The sequence below is a fragment of the Lampris incognitus genome, chromosome 4 (genome assembly GCF_029633865.1).
Source record: "Lampris incognitus isolate fLamInc1 chromosome 4, fLamInc1.hap2, whole genome shotgun sequence".
In the NCBI taxonomy this organism is placed as follows: Eukaryota; Metazoa; Chordata; class Actinopteri; order Lampriformes; family Lampridae; genus Lampris; species Lampris incognitus.
In genome coordinates, this window is record NC_079214.1 from 981,857 (window position 1) to 1,000,039 (window position 18,183).

The 18,183-nt window shown below is 35.9% G+C and overlaps 1 protein-coding gene across 5 annotated transcripts in view; it reads left to right on the forward strand.

The window, feature by feature from the left end:
* Nucleotides 1-18,183, forward strand: part of celf1 (cugbp, Elav-like family member 1) — a 315,470-nt gene that overhangs the window by 229,931 nt on the left and 67,356 nt on the right. For all 5 annotated transcript variants that reach the window (XM_056279257.1, XM_056279261.1, XM_056279260.1 and 2 more), the window contains one exon: nt 12,302-12,381. In XM_056279257.1, coding sequence (XP_056135232.1) covers nt 12,302-12,381 — 80 coding nt within the window. The remainder of the gene's footprint in view (nt 1-12,301; nt 12,382-18,183) is intronic.

Below are 18,183 nucleotides of genomic sequence, written 5' to 3' on the forward strand. Positions count from 1 at the left end.
ACACAATGTGAAGGAAGACATAGTCTGTCCCAGCTGTGTAAACAGTCCTGTTCTTACAAAGTATAAATGATTAAATGTGACATACACAGTGTGAAGGAGGATGAAGGAAGACATAGTCTGTCCCAGCTGTGTAAACAGTCCTGTTCTTACATAGTATAAATGATTAAATGTGACATACACAGTGTGAAGGAAGACATAGTCTGTCCCAGCTGTGTAAACAGTCCTGTTCTTACACAGTATGAATGATTAAATGTGACATACACGGTATGAAGGAGGGTGAAGGAAGACATAGTCTGTCCCAGCTATGTAAACAGTCCTGTTCTTACACAGTATGAATGGTTAAATGTGACATACACAGTATGAAGGAGGGTGAAGGAAGACATAGTCTGTCCCAGCTATGTAAACAGTCCTGTTCTTACACAGTATAAATGATTAAATGTGACATACACAATGTGAAGGAAGACATAGTCTGTCCCAGCTGTGTAAACAGTCCTGTTCTTACACAGTATGAATGATTAAATGTGATATACACAGTGTGAAGGAAGACATAGTTTGTCCCAGCTGTGTAAACAGTCCTGTTCTTACACAGTATAAATGATTAAATGTGACATACACAGTGTGAAGGAAGACATAGTCTGTCCCAGCTGTGTAAACAGTCTTGTTCTTACACAGTATAAATGATTAAATGTGACATACACAGTGTGAAGGAAGACATAGTCTGTCCCAGCAGTGTAAACAGTCCTGTTCTTACACAGTATAAATGATTAAATGTGACATACACAGTGTGAAGGAAGACATAGTCTGTCCCAGCTGTGTAAACAGTCCTGTTCTTACACAGTATGAATGATTAAATGTGACAGACACAGTATGAAGGAGGGTGAAGGAAGACATAGTCTGTCCCAGCTGTGTAAACATTCCTGTTCTCACACAGTATAAATGATTAAATGTGACATACACAGTGTGAAGGAAGACATAGTCTGTCCCAGCTATGTAAACAGTCCTGTTCTTACACAGTATGAATGATTAAATGTGACATAGACAGTATGAAGGAGGGTGAAGGAAGACATAGTCTGTCCCAGCTATGTAAACAGTCCTGTTCTTACACAGTATAAATGATTAAATGTGACATACACAATGTGAAGGAAGACATAGTCTGTCCCAGCTGTGTAAACAGTCCTGTTCTTACAAAGTATAAATGATTAAATGTGACATACACAGTGTGAAGGAAGACATAGTCTGTCCCAGCTGTGTAAACAGTCCTGTTCTTACAAAGTATAAATGATTAAATGTGACATACACAGTGTGAAGGAAGACATAGTCTGTCCCAGCTGTGTAAACAGTCCTGTTCTTACACAGTATAAATGATTAAATGTGACATACACAGTGTGAAGGAAGACATAGTCTGTCCCAGCTGTGTAAGCAGTGCTGTTCTTACTCAGTATAAATGATTAAATGTGACATACACAGTGTGAAGGAAGACATAGTCTGTCCCAGCTGTGTAAACAGTCCTGTTCTTACACCGTATGAATGATTAAATGTGACATACACAGTGTGAAGGAAGACATAGTCTGTCCCAGCTGTGTAAACAGTCCTGTTCTTACACAGTATAAATGATTCAATGTGACATACACAGTGTGAAGGAAGACATAGTCTGTCCCAGCTATGTAAACAGTCCTGTTCTTACACAGTATAAATGATTAAATGTGACATACACAGTGTGAAGGAAGACATAGTCTGTCCCAGCTGTGTAAACAGTCCTGTTCTTACACAGTATAAATGATTAAATGTGACATACACAGTGTGAAGGAAGACATAGTCTGTCCCAGCTGTGTAAACAGTCCTGTTCTTACACAGTACGAATGATTAAATGTGACATACACAGTGTGAAGGAAGACATAGTCTGTCCCAGCTGTGTAAACAGTCCTGTTCTTACACAGTATGAATGATTAAATGTGACATACACAGTATGAAGGAGGGTGAAGGAAGACATAGTCTGTCCCAGCTGTGTAAACAGTCCTGTTCTCACACAGTATAAGTGATTAAATGTGACATACACAGTGTGAAGGAAGACATAGTCTGTCCCAGCTATGTAAACAGTCCTGTTCTTACACAGTATAAATGATTAAATGTGACATACACAGTATGAAGGAGGGTGAAGGAAGACATAGTCTGTCCCAGCTATGTAAACAGTCCTGTTCTTACACAGTATGAATGATTAAATGTGACATACACAGTGTGAAGGAAGACATAGTCTGTCCCAGCTGTGTAAACAGTCCTGTTCTTACACAGTATAAATGATTCAATGTGACATACACAGTGTGAAGGAAGACATAGTCTGTCACAGCTGTGTAAACAGTCGTGTTCTTACACAGTATAAATGATTAAATATGACATACACAGTGTGAAGGAAGACAATGTCTGTCCCAGCTGTGTAAACAGTCCTGTTCTTACAAAGTATAAATGATTAAATGTGACATACACAGTGTGAAGGAAGACATAGTCTGTCCCAGCTATGTAAACAGTCCTGTTCTTACACAGTATAAATGATTAAATGTGACATACACAGTGCGAAGGAAGACATAGTCTGTCCCAGCTATGTAACCAGTCCTGTTCTTACACAGTATAAATGATTAAATGTGACATATACAGTGTGAAGGAAGACATAGTCTGTCCCAGCTGTGTAAACAGTCCTTTTCTTACACAGTATGAATGATTAAATGTGACATACACAGTGTGAAGGAAGACATAGTCTGTCCCAGCTATGTAAACAGTCCTGTTCTTACACAGTATAAATGATTAAATGTGACATACACAGTATGAAGGAGGGTGAAAGAAGACATTCTGTCCCAGCTGTGTAAACAGTCCTGTTCTTACACAGTATAAATGATTAAATGTGACATACACAGTGTGAAGAAAGACATAGTCTGTCCCAGCTGTGTAAGCAGTGCTGTTCTTACTCAGTATAAATGATTAAATGTGACATACACAGTGTGAAGGAAGACATAGTCTTTCCCAGCTGTGTAAGCAGTGCTGTTCTTACACAGTATAAATGATTAAATATGACATACACAGTGTGAAGGAAGACATAGTCTGTCCCAGCTGTGTAAACAGTCCTGTTCTTACACAGTATAAATGATTAAATGTGACATACACAGTATGAAGGAAGACATAGTCTGTCCCAGCTATGTAAACAGTCCTGTTCTTACACAGTATAAATGATTAAATGTGACATACACAGTATGAAGGAGGGTGAAGGAAGACATAGTCTGTCCCAGCTGTGTAAACAGTCCTGTTCTTACTCAGTATAAATGATTAAATGTGACATACACAGTGTGAAGGAAGGTGAAGGAAGACATGGTCTGTCCCAGCTGTGTAAACAGTCCTGTTCTTACACAGTATAAATGATTAAATGTGACATACACAGTGTGAAGGAAGACATAGTCTGTCCCAGCTGTGTAAGCAGTGCTGTTCTTACTCAGTATAAATGATTAAATTTGACATACACAGTATGAAGGAGGGTGAAGGAAGACATAGTCTGTCCCAGCTGTGTAAGCAGTCCTGTTCTTACTCAGTATAAATGATTAAATGTGACATACACAGTGTGAAGGAAGACATAGTCTGTCCCAGCTGTGTAAACAGTCCTGTTCTTACTCAGTATAAATGACTAAATGTGACATACACAGTATGAAGGAGGGTGAAGGAAGACATAGTCTGTCCCAGCTGTGTAAACAGTCCTGTTCTTACACAGTATAAATGATTAAATGTGACATACACAGTGTGAAGGAAGACATAGTTTGTCCCAGCTGTGTAAACAATTCTTTTCTTACACAGTATAAATGATTAAATGTGACATACACAGTGTGAAGGAAGACATAGTCTGTCCCAGCTGTGTAAACAGTCCTGTTCTTACACAGTATAAATGATTAAATGTGACATACACAGTGTGAAGGAAGACGTAGTCTGTCCCAGCTGTGTAAACAGTCCTGTTCTTACACAGTATAAATGATTAAATGTGACATACATAGTATGAAGGAGGGTGAAGGAAGACATAGTCTGTCCCAGCTGTGTAAACAGTCCTGTTCTTACACAGTATAAATGATTAAATGTGACATACACAGTGTGAAGGAAGACATAGTCTGTCCCAGCTGTGTAAACAGTCCTGTTCTTACACAGTATAAATGATTAAATGTGACATACACAGTGTGAAGGAAGACGTAGTCTGTCCCAGCTGTGTAAACAGTCCTGTTCTTACACAGTATAAATGATTAAATGTGACATACATAGTATGAAGGAGGGTGAAGGAAGACATAGTCTGTCCCAGCTGTGTAAACAGTCCTGTTCTTACACAGTATCAATGATTAAATGTGACATACACAGTGTGAAGGAAGACATAGTCTGTCCCAGCTGTGTAAACAGTCCTGTTCTTACACAGTATAAATGATTAAATGTGACACACACAGTATGAAGGAGGGTGAAGGAAGACATCGTCTGTCCCAGCTATGTAAACAGTCCTGTTCTTACACAGTATAAATGATTAAATGTGACATACACAGTGTGAAGGAAGACATAGTCTGTCCCAGCTGTGTAAACAGTCCTTTTCTTACACAGTATAAATGATTAAATGTGACATACACAGTATGAAGGAAGACATAGTCTGTCCCAGCTGTGTAAACAGTCCTTTTCTTACACAGTATAAATGATTAAATGTGACACACACAGTATGAAGGAGGGTGAAGGAAGACATCGTCTGTCCCAGCTATGTAAACAGTCCTGTTCTTACACAGTATAAATTATTAAATGTGACATACACAGTATGAAGGAAGACATAGTCTGTCCCAGCTGTGTAAACAGTCCTTTTCTTACACAGTATAAATGATTAAATATGACATACACAGTATGAAGGAAGACATAGTCTGTCCCAGCTGTGTAACCAGTCCTGTTCTTACACAGTATAAATTATTAAATGTGACATACACAGTATGAAGGAAGACATAGTCTGTCCCAGCTGTGTAAACACTCCTGTTCTTACACAGTATGGTTCACTTTAATTCTCTATGTCTGTTGGTGAGACTGGCTATAGCTTGCTAGCTGTTTATTTTGAAATGCGTTCGCAAGTGCAGTGTGGCATGCATGCTTATGATTAGCATGAATGCCGATGATTAGCATGCATGTGACTTGCTTGTGAACGTGCTGACAGCCAGCTGTTACATGATGGTAGCGGATATATTTATCCATTCGCCTTGTCCTTTCTGAGGCATGTTGGTAAATGTTGGCACTCCGTTGACTAAGACATAACCACGTGATGCTACTTCAGCGTCATCGTATTTATCAAAACTCTGAACATAATGAGCGGTCACAAATTTACTTACAACTTTCGCACAGCCAACAAATTAACACAAACAATGCAACCCACTGCTCAACATTCATGTCGATTATGAATTGTGTATCGATGGATGACAATGAAACCATTGACAGATTTCATAGTTCTGCGACATGAGTCTGACTAAATCAGATAGTTTTGGTTTGATACCACGGCCCCTAAATTATGTTGATTAGAAATCGAATGAATACTCAATGTGACAATTCCACAAATTGAGTTGTGTGACATGACTCTGGGATCTGACTGGATCATATAGCTTTGTGTGACATCATCAGCTCACGATAGCTAGCAGCATCTCGCCAGCTACCAACATGACAGACCTGTCATGGATCACAGACTAGCCTTTGTCGGAGGGCGGGGCCGTTTGTTTGACTCGGCGGAATCAGTCGCTGCTGAATCAAATAAGGTGGCGTCATGTTAAACCAAGTCAAGCTGTAAGACCAGTGGTTGGGATTTGAACTGCAATAAACTGAATTGTTTAAATTGCTTGTGAATAAATGTTAATGCAATCAAATGGAATTTTAAATTGATATATTTTTTGAATATAATTGCATTTTATCTGATGTAATTAATTTTGTTTGATGCAACATTTGATATAGCATTTAATTCACCCCACCATTTAATGTGATCACTCTTTCATCAATTCATCAATTCATTTTTTGATTTATTATCACTGGTAGTACTGTCCCTCGTATAGTTATACTTCAATAACGAATATACACCACAGTAAAAATAGTCATATAGTTTTTCTTCAAAAATGAGTATACACCACAGTGAAACTAGTCATACAGTTATACTTCAATAAGGAATACACACCACAGTAAAACTAGTCATATATTTATACTTCAATAAGGAATATACGCCACAGTAAAACTATTAGTAATACTTCTATACACCACAGTAAACTAGTCATATAGTTATACTTCTATGATGAATATACACCACAGTAAAACTAGTCATATAGTTATACTTCAATAATGAATATACACCACAGTAAAACTAGTCATATAGTTATACTTCTATAATGAATATACACCACAGTAAAACTAGTCATATAGTTATACTTCTATAATGGATATACACCACAATAAAACTAGTCATATAGTTATACTTCAATAAGGAATATACACCACAGTAAAACTAGTCATATAGTTTTTCTTCGATAATGAATATACACCACTGTAAAACTAGTCATATAGTTATACTTCAATAAGAAATATACACCACAGTAAAACTAGTCATATAGTTATACTTCAATAAGGAATATACACCACAGTAAAACTATTAGTTAAACTTCTATAATGAATATACACCACAGTAAAACATAGTCATACAAGTATACTTGTTTAATGAATATACACCACAGTAAAACTAGTCATATAGTTATACTTCAATAAGGAATATACACCACAATAAAACTATTAGTTATACTTCTATAAGGAATATACACCACAGTAAAACTAGTCATATAGTTATACTTCTATAATGAATATACACCACAGTAAAACTAGTCATATAGTTATACTTCTATAATGAATATACACCACCATAAAACTATTAGTTATACTTCTATAAGGAATATGCACCACAGTAACACTAGTCATATAGTTATACTTCGATAATGAATATACACTACAGTAAAACTAGTCATATAGTTATACTTCAATACTGAATTTACATCACAGTAAAACTAGTCATATAGTTATACTTCTATGATGAATATACACTACAGTAAAACTAGTCATATAGTTATGCTTCTATAATGAATATACACCACAGGAAAACTAGTCATATAGTTATACTTCAATAAGGAATATACACCACAGTAAAAGGTCATATAGTTATACTTCAATAATGAATTTACATCACACTAAAACTAGTCATATAGTTGTTCTTCTATAATGAATATACACTACAGTAAAACTAGTCATATAGTTATACTTCAATAATGAATTTACATCACAGTAAAACTAGTCATATAGTTATACTTCTATGATGAATATACACCACAGGAAAACTAGTCATATAGTTATACTTCTATAATGAATATAAGCCACAGTAAAACTAATCATATAGTTATACTTCAATAATGAATATACACAACAGTAAAACTAATCATATAGTTATACTTCAATAATGAATATACACAACAGTAAAACTAGTCATATAGTTATACTTCTATAATGAATATACACCACAGTAAAACTAATCATATAGTTATACTTCAATAATGAATATACACAACAGTAAAACTAGTCATATAGTTATACTTCATTAAGGAATATATACCACAGTAAAACTAGTCATATAGTTATACTTCTATAATGAATATACACCACAGTAAAACTAGTCATGTAGTTGTACTTCTATAATGAATATACACCACAGTAAAACTAGTCATATAGTTATACTTCAATAATGAATTTACATCACAGTAAAACTAGTCATATAGTTACACTTCAATAATGAATTTACATCACAGTAAAACTAATCATATAGTTATACTTAAATAATGAATTTACATCACAGTAAAACTAGTCATATAGTTATACTTCAATAATGAATTTACATCACAGTAAAACTAATCATATAGTTATACTTAAATAATGAATTTACATTACAGTAAAATTAGTCATATAGTTATACTTCAATAATGTATATACACCACAGTAAAACTAGTCACATAGTTTTTCTTCAAAATTGAATGTACACCACAGTAAAACTAGTCATATAGTTATATCTCTATAATGGATATACACCACAGGAAAACTAGTTATATAGTTGTACTTCAATAAGGAATATACACCACAGGAAAACTAGTCATATAGTTATATCTCTATAATGGGTATACACCACAGGAAAACCAGTCATATAGTTATATCTCTATAATGGATATACACCACAGGAAAACTAGTCATATAGTTATACTTCAATAAGGAATATACACCACAGGAAAACTGTTAGTTATACTTCTAAAAGGAATAAACACCACAGTAAAACTAGTCATATAGTTATACTTCAATAATGAATTTACATCACAGTAAAACTAGTCATATAGTTATACTTCAATAATGAATATACACGACAGTAAAACTAGTCATGTAGTTGTACTTCTATAATGAATTTACACCACAGGAAAACTAGTTATATAGTTATACTTCAATAAGGAATATACACCACAGTAAAAAGTCATATAGTTATACTTCAATAATGAATATACACCACAGTAAAACTAGTCATATAGTTATACTTCAGCAATGAATGTACATCACAGTAAAACTAGTCATATAGTTGTACTTCTATAATGAATATACACCACAGTAAAACTAGTCATATAGTTATACTTCAATAAGGAATATGCACCACAGTAAAACTAGTCATATAGTTATACTTCTGTAATGAATATACACCACAGGAAAACTAGTCATAGAGTTATACTTAAATAATGAATTTACATTACAGTAAAACTAGTCATTTAGTTGTACTCCAATAAGGACTATACACCACAGTAAAACTAGTCATATAGTTATACTTCAGTAATAAATATACACCACAGTGAAAATAGTCATATAGTTATACTTCAATCAGGAATATACACCACAGTAAAACTAGTCATTCAGTTATACTTCAATAAGGAATATACACCACAGTAAAACTAGTCATACAGTTATACTTTAATAAGGAATATACACCACAGTAAAACTAGTCATATAGTTATACTTCTATAACGAATATACACCACAGTAAAACTAGTCATACAAGTATACTTCAATAATGAATATACGTCACAGTAAAACTAGTCATATAGTTATACTTCTATAATGAATATACACCACAGGAAAACTTGTCATATAGTTATACTTCAATAATGAATATATGTTACATGTCCCAGGTAAGGAACACAATTGTGAGTGTCACATATACACCACAGTAAAACTATTAGTTATACTTGTATTGTGGCGGACACTAGGGGCTATGCCTCTCACCCAGCAGGACTGTGAGCTGGGGGCATGGTTTAGGTTCCCCGGCTCGCTGGTGCAGTGTTGTTCCTGCTGCAGTTGGTTTTTGGAGTTGAGGAATAAACATCAAACTCGCCTTCGTCTGCTGTGTTTTTCCTTATCCTGCCACACTATAATGAATATACACCACAGTAAAACTAGTCATATAGTTATACTTCAATAAGGAATATACACCACAGTAAAGCTAGTCATATAGTTATACTTCTATAATGAATATACACCACAGTAAAACTAGTCATATATTTATACTTCACTAAGGAATATACACCACCGTAAAACATAGCCATATAGTTATACTTCAATAAGGAATATACACCACAGTAAAACTAGTCATATATTTATACTTCAATAAGGAATATACACCACAGTAAAACTAGTCATATAGTTATACTTCTATAATGAATATACACCACAGTAAAACTAGTCATATAGTTATACTTCAATAAGGAATATACACCACAGTAAAACTAGTCATATAGTTATACTTCTATAATGAATATACACCACAGTAAAACTAGTCATATATTTATACTTCAATAAGGAATATGCACCACAGTAAAACTAGTCATATATTTATACTTCAATAAGGAATATACACCACCGTAAAACAGTCATATAGTTATACTTCTATAATGAATATACACCACCGTAAAACATAGTCATATAGTTATTCTTCAATAATGAATATACACCACAGTAAAACTAGTCATATAGTTATACTTCAGTAAGGAATATACACCACAGTAAAGCTAGTCATATAGTTATACTTCAATAATGAATATACACCACAGTAAAACATAGTCATATAGTTATACTTCAATAAAGAATACACACCACAGTAAAACTAGTCATATAGTTATACTTGAATAATGAATATACACCACAGTAAAACTAGTCATATAGTTACACTTCTGTAATGAATATACACCTCAGTAAAACTAGTCATATAGTTATATTTCAATAAGGAATATACACAACAGTAAAACTAGTCATATAGTTATACTTAAATAAGGAATATACACCACAATAAAACTAGTCATATAGTTGTACTTCTATAATGAATATACAGCACAGTAAAACTAGTCATATAGTTATACTTCAATAAGGAATATACACCACTATAAAACTAGTCATATAGTTATACTTCAATAAGGAATATACACCACAGTAACACTAGTCATAGTTATACTTCAATAAGGAATATACACCACAGTAAAACTAGTCATATAGTTATACTTCTATAATGAATATACACCACAGTGAAACGAGTGATATAGTTGTACTTCTATAATGAATATACACCACAGTAAAACTAGTCATATAGTTATCCTTCTATAATGAATATACACCACAGTAAAACTAGTTCTATAGTTATACTTCTATAATGAATATACAGCACAGTAAAACTAGTCATATAGTTATACTTCAAAAAGGAATATACACCACAGTAAAACTAGTCATAGTTATACTTCAATAAGGAATATACACCACAGTAAAACTAGTCATATAGTTATACTTCTATAATGAATATACACCACAGTGAAACGAGTGATATAGTTGTACTTCTATAATGAATATACACCACAGTAAAACTAGTCATATAGTTATCCTTCTATAATGAATATACACCACAGGAAAACTAGTCATATAGTTATACTTCAATAATGAATATACACCACAGTAAAACTAGCCATATAGTTGTACTTTTATAATGACTATACCCTACAATAAAACTAGTCATATAGTTATACTTCTATAGTGACTATACCCTACAATAAAACTAGTCATATAGTTATACTTCTGTAATGAATATACCCTACAATAAAACTAGTCATATAGTTGTACTTCTATAATGACTATACCCTACAATAAAACTAGTCATATAGTTATACTTCTATAATGACTATACCCTACAATAAAACTAGTCATGTAGTTATACTTCTATTGTGACTATACCCTACAATAAAACTAGTCATATAGTTATACTTCTTTAATGAATATACCCCACAGTAAAACTAGTCATATAGTTATACTTCTATAATGACTATACCCTACAATAAAACTAGTCATATAGTTATACTTCTGTAATGACTATACCCTACAATAAAACTAGTCATATAGTTATACTTCTATAATGACTATACCCTACAATAAAACTAGTCATATAGTTATACTTCTATAATGACTATACCCTACAATAAAACTAGTCATATAGTTATACTTCTATAATGACTATACCCTACAATAAAACTAGTCATATAGTTATACTTCTCTAATGACTATACCCTACAATAAAACTAGTCATATAGTTATACTTCTATAATGACTATACTCTACAATAAAACTAGTCATATGGTTATGCATCTATAATGACTATACCCTACAATAAAACTAGTCATATAGTTATACTTCTATAATGACTATACCCTACAATAAAACTAGTCATATAGTTATACTTCTCTAATGAATATACCCCACAGTAAAACTAGTCATATAGTTATACTTCTATAATGACTATACCCTACAATAAAACTAGTCATATAGTTATGCTTCTGTAATGACTAGACCCTACAATAAAACTAGTCATATAGTTATACTTCTATAATGACTATACCCTACAATAAAACTAGTCATATAGTTATACTTCTATAATGACTATACCCTACAATAAAACTAGTCATATAGTTATACTTCTGTAATGAATATACACCACAGTAAAACTAGTCATATAGTTATACTTCTGTAATGAATATACCCCACAGTAAAACTAGTCATATAGTTATACTTCTATAATGACTATACTCTACAATAAATCTAGTCATATAGTTATACTTCTATAAGGAATATACCCCACAGTAAAACTAGTCAGTACTGTTAAAGAAATGCTGTTTCTCCCCTACAGGTTGTGCGTTCGTGACGTTCACGGCCAGACAGATGGCACAGTCTGCTATCAAGTCCATGCACCAGTCTCAGACCATGGAGGTGAGACATATTAAAGTCACCAGGAGTAATCTCATGACATACATAACAATATGCAAATACTGTTCAGAAAATAATACAGCCCAGTGTTTTGATTTTTGAAATTTGATTTTGTGGCCAATTTTGGTACACAATCAACTACTCAATATTTATATTATTACTTTTTTGGTAATATAAAAGCTAGTTATATGTTATACAAAGAATTAAGGTGAAAAATGGAAAATATATTTAATATTAGAAAATATTAAATGTTGTGATTATAGACAGCAGTGTGACGGCATGTTATAACCTCGACTCACACAACTAATAGCTCCATTCACACGTAAGTAGTTTCTCAGAGTAAGGTCGGGTCTAAAACGGCAATGTCCCACAGAACAAAATGACCTGCTGTTTTTCACCCTGTGAGAACCACAGAACAAATGACCTGCTGTTTTTCACCCTGTGAGAACCACAGAACAAATGACCTGCTGTTTTTCACTCTGTGAGAACTACAGAACAAAATGACCTGCTGTTTTTCACTCTGTGAGAACCACAGAACAAATGACCTGCTGTTTTTCACTCTGTGAGAACTACAGAACAAAATGACCTGCTGTTTTTCACCCTGTGAGAACTACAGAACAAAATGACCTGCTGTTTTTCACTCTGTGAGAACTACAGAACAAATGACCTGCTGTTTTTCACTCTGTGAGAACCACAGAACAAATGACCTGCTGTTTTTCACTCTGTGAGAACCACAGAACAAATGACCTGCTGTTTTTCACTCTGTGAGAACTACAGAACAAATGACCTGCTGTTTTTCACCCTGTGAGAACCACAGAACAAATGACCTGCTGTTTTTCACTCTGTGAGAACTACAGAACAAATGACCTGCTGTTTTTCACTCTGTGAGAACCACAGAACAAAATGACTTGCTGTTTTTCACTCTGTGAGAACCACAGAACAAATGACCTGCTGTTTTTCACTCTGTGAGAACTACAGAACAAATGACCTGCTGTTTTTCACCCTGTGAGAACCACAGAACAAATGACCTGCTGTTTTTCACTCTGTGAGAACTACAGAACAAATGACCTGCTGTTTTTCACTCTGTGAGAACCACAGAACAAAATGACCTGCTGTTTTTCACTCTGTGAGAACTACAGAACAAATGACCTGCTGTTTTTCACCCTGTGAGAACCACAGAACAAAATGACCTGCTGTTTTTCACTCTGTGAGAACCACAGAGCAAATGACCTGCTGTTTTTCACTCTGTGAGAACCACAGAACAAATGACCTGCTGTTTTTCACTCTGTGAGAACCACAGAACAAATGACCTGCTGTTTTTCACTCTGTGAGAACTACAGAACAAAATGACCTGCTGTTTTTCACCCTGTGAGAACCACAGAACAAAATGACCTGCTGTTTTTCACTCTGTGAGAACTACAGAACAAATGACCTGCTGTTTTTCACCCTGTGAGAACTACAGAACAAAATGACCTGCTGTTTTTCACCCTGTGAGAACTACAGAACAAAATGACCTGCTGTTTTTCACTCTGTGAGAACTACAGAACAAATGACCTGCTGTTTTTCACCCTGTGAGAACCACAGAACAAAATGACCTGCTGTTTTTCACTCTGTGAGAACCACAGAACAAATGACCTGCTGTTTTTCACTCTGTGAGAACTACAGAACAAATGACCTGCTGTTTTTCACTCTGTGAGAACTACAGAACAAATGACCTGCTGTTTTTCACTCTGTGAGAACTACAGAACAAATGACCTGCTGTTTTTCACTCTGTGAGAACCACAGAACAAATGACCTGCTGTTTTTCACTCTGTGAGAACCACAGAACAAATGACCTGCTGTTTTTCACCCTGTGAGAACCACAGAACAAATGACCTGCTGTTTTTCACTCTGAGAACCACAGAACAAAATGACCTGCTGTTTTTCACTCTGTGAGAACCACAGAACAAAATGACCTGCTGTTTTTTACTCTGTGAGAACTACAGAACAAAATGACCTGCTGTTTTTCACTCTGTGAGAACTACAGAACAAATGACCTGCTGTTTTTCACCCTGTGAGAACTACAGAACAAAATGACCTGCTGTTTTTCACTCTGTGAGAACCACAGAACAAAATGACCTGCTGTTTTTCACTCTGTGAGAACTACAGAACAAATGACCTGCTGTTTTTCACCCTGTGAGAACCACAGAACAAAATGACCTGCTGTTTTTCACTCTGTGAGAACCACAGAGCAAATGACCTGCTGTTTTTCACTCTGTGAGAACCACAGAACAAATGACCTGCTGTTTTTCACTCTGTGAGAACTACAGAACAAATGACCTGCTGTTTTTCACCCTGTGAGAACCACAGAACAAATGACCTGCTGTTTTTCACCCTGTGAGAACTACAGAACAAAATGACCTGCTGTTTTTCACTCTGTGAGAACCACAGAACAAAATGACCTGCTGTTTTTCACTCTGTGAGAACTACAGAACAAATGACCTGCTGTTTTTCACCCTGTGAGAACTACAGAACAAAATGACCTGCTGTTTTTCACTCTGTGAGAACTACAGAACAAAATGACCTGCTGTTTTTCACTCTGTGAGAACCACAGAACAAAATGACCTGCTGTTTTTCACCCTGTGAGAACTACAGAACAAATGACCTGCTGTTTTTCACCCTGTGAGAACTACAGAACAAATGACCTGCTGTTTTTCACCCTGTGAGAACTACAGAACAAATGACCTGCTGTTTTTCACTCTGTGAGAACCACAGAACAAATGACCTGCTGTTTTTCACTCTGTGAGAACCACAGAACAAAATGACCTGCTGTTTTTCACCCTGTGAGAACTACAGAACAAAATGACCTGCTGTTTTTCACCCTGTGAGAACTACAGAACAAATGACCTGCTGTTTTTCACCCTGTGAGAACTACAGAACAAATGACCTGCTGTTTTTCACCCTGTGAGAACCACAGAACAAAATGACCTGCTGTTTTTCACTCTGTGAGAACTACAGAACAAATGACCTGCTGTTTTTCACTCTGTGAGAACCACAGAACAAATGACCTGCTGTTTTTCACCCTGTGAGAACCACAGAACAAAATGACCTGCTGTTTTTCACTCTGTGAGAACCACAGAACAAATGACCTGCTGTTTTTCACCCTGTGAGAACCACAGAACAAAATGACCTGCTGTTTTTCACCCTGTGAGAACCACAGAACAAATGACCTGCTGTTTTTCACTCTGTGAGAACCACAGAACAAAATGACCTGCTGTTTTTCACTCTGTGAGAACCACAGAACAAAATGACCTGCTGTTTTTCACTCTGTGAGAACCACAGAACAAAATGACCTGCTGTTTTTCACTCTGTGAGAACTACAGAACAAATGACCTGCTGTTTTTCACTCTGTGAGAACCACAGAACAAATGACCTGCTGTTTTTCACCCTGTGAGAACTACAGAACAAATGACCTGCTGTTTTTCACTCTGTGAGAACTACAGAACAAATGACCTGCTGTTTTTCACCCTGTGAGAACCACAGAACAAATGACCTGCTGTTTTTCACTCTGTGAGAACTACAGAACAAAATGACCTGCTGTTTTTCACTCTGTGAGAACCACAGAACAAATGACCTGCTGTTTTTCACTCTGTGAGAACCACAGAACAAAATGACCTGCTGTTTTTCACCCTGTGAGAACCACAGAACAAAATGACCTGCTGTTTTTCACCCTGTGAGAACTACAGAACAAATGACCTGCTGTTTTTCACTCTGTGAGAACCACAGAACAAAATGACCTGCTGTTTTTCACTCTGTGAGAACCACAGAACAAAATGACCTGCTGTTTTTCACCCTGTGAGAACTACAGAACAAATGACCTGCTGTTTTTCACTCTGTGAGAACTACAGAACAAAATGACCTGCTGTTTTTCACCCTGTGAGAACTACAGAACAAATGACCTGCTGTTTTTCACCCTGTGAGAACTACAGAACAAATGACCTGCTGTTTTTCACTCTGTGAGAACCACAGAACAAATGACCTGCTGTTTTTCACCCTGTGAGAACTACAGAACAAATGACCTGCTGTTTTTCACTCTGTGAGAACTACAGAACAAATGACCTGCTGTTTTTCACCCTGTGAGAACCACAGAACAAATGACCTGCTGTTTTTCACTCTGAGAACCACAGAACAAAATGACCTGCTGTTTTTCACTCTGTGAGAACCACAGAACAAATGACCTGCTGTTTTTCACTCTGTGAGAACTACAGAACAAAATGACCTGCTGTTTTTCACTCTGTGAGAACTACAGAACAAAATGACCTGCTGTTTTTCACCCTGTGAGAACTACAGAACAAATGACCTGCTGTTTTTCACCCTGTGAGAACCACAGAACAAATGACCTGCTGTTTTTCACTCTGTGAGAACCACAGAACAAAATGACCTGCTGTTTTTCACTCTGTGAGAACCACAGAACAAAATGACCTGCTGTTTTTCACCCTGTGAGAACCACAGAACAAATGACCTGCTGTTTTTCACTCTGTGAGAACCACAGAACAAATGACCTGCTGTTTTTCACCCTGTGAGAACCACAGAACAAAATGACCTGCTGTTTTTCACCCTGTGAGAACCACAGAACAAAATGACTTGCTGTTTTTCACCCTGTGAGAACCACAGAACAAATGACCTGCTGTTTTTCACCCTGTGAGAACCACAGAACAAAATGACCTGCTGTTTTTCACTCTGTGAGAACCACAGAACAAAATGACCTGCTGTTTTTCACTCTGTGAGAACCACAGAACAAAATGACCTGCTGTTTTTCACTCTGTGAGAACTACAGAACAAATGACCTGCTGTTTTTCACTCTGTGAGAACTACAGAACAAATGACCTGCTGTTTTTCACCCTGTGAGAACCACAGAACAAAATGACCTGCTGTTTTTCACCCTGTGAGAACCACAGAACAAATGACCTGCTGTTTTTCACTCTGTGAGAACCACAGAACAAAATGACCTGCTGTTTTTCACTCTGTGAGAACCACAGAACAAATGACCTGCTGTTTTTCACTCTGTGAGAACTACAGAACAAATGACCTGCTGTTTTTCACTCTGTGAGAACTACAGAACAAAATCACCTGCTGTTTTTCACTCTGTGAGAACTACAGAACAAATGACCTGCTGTTTTTCACTCTGTGAGAACCACAGAACAAAATGACCTGCTGTTTTTCACTCTGTGAGAACTACAGAACAAAATGACCTGCTGTTTTTCACTCTGTGAAAGGGCACCTATTTGATTTATGTTCAGCATGAAGACCGGAGTTGAGGGTGAGATTAAGATAGTGCTTACATCTAGGGTTGAAACCTCACTCCATAAGAATTTGCATGATCTGTTTGAAATGTGATGATGATGTGGAGGTTCTGTTGAACAATCAGTCAGTATTTCAGTATTACACCTGAACAGGGTTTCAGCATGGTTGTTGGAGGCAGAGGGAAATAGACCATTTTACATTAATGTTCTTGGACTATAAACAAGGTGAATTAGTCATTTTGGCTGATGTGCCATCACATCAGCAGTAAATAGTCTGCATTCTTGTAATGCAATCCTCACACCAAAGTTAAGGCACGTAGTCGTGACTTCATTAGGGTATATCACCACACTGTTTCACCGTTATCCTGATTGTTTGGCAGAAGCATGGTCACATTGCCATCATGTTTGTCTTTTCCTGCTGGAGTTGTTTCTGACATGTACATGATTGCCACTGCATCAGTGTTGGTCCTGCCCAGTCAAAACACTTCACCAGCGGTTGGTATATGGACATAGGAGAGTGTCT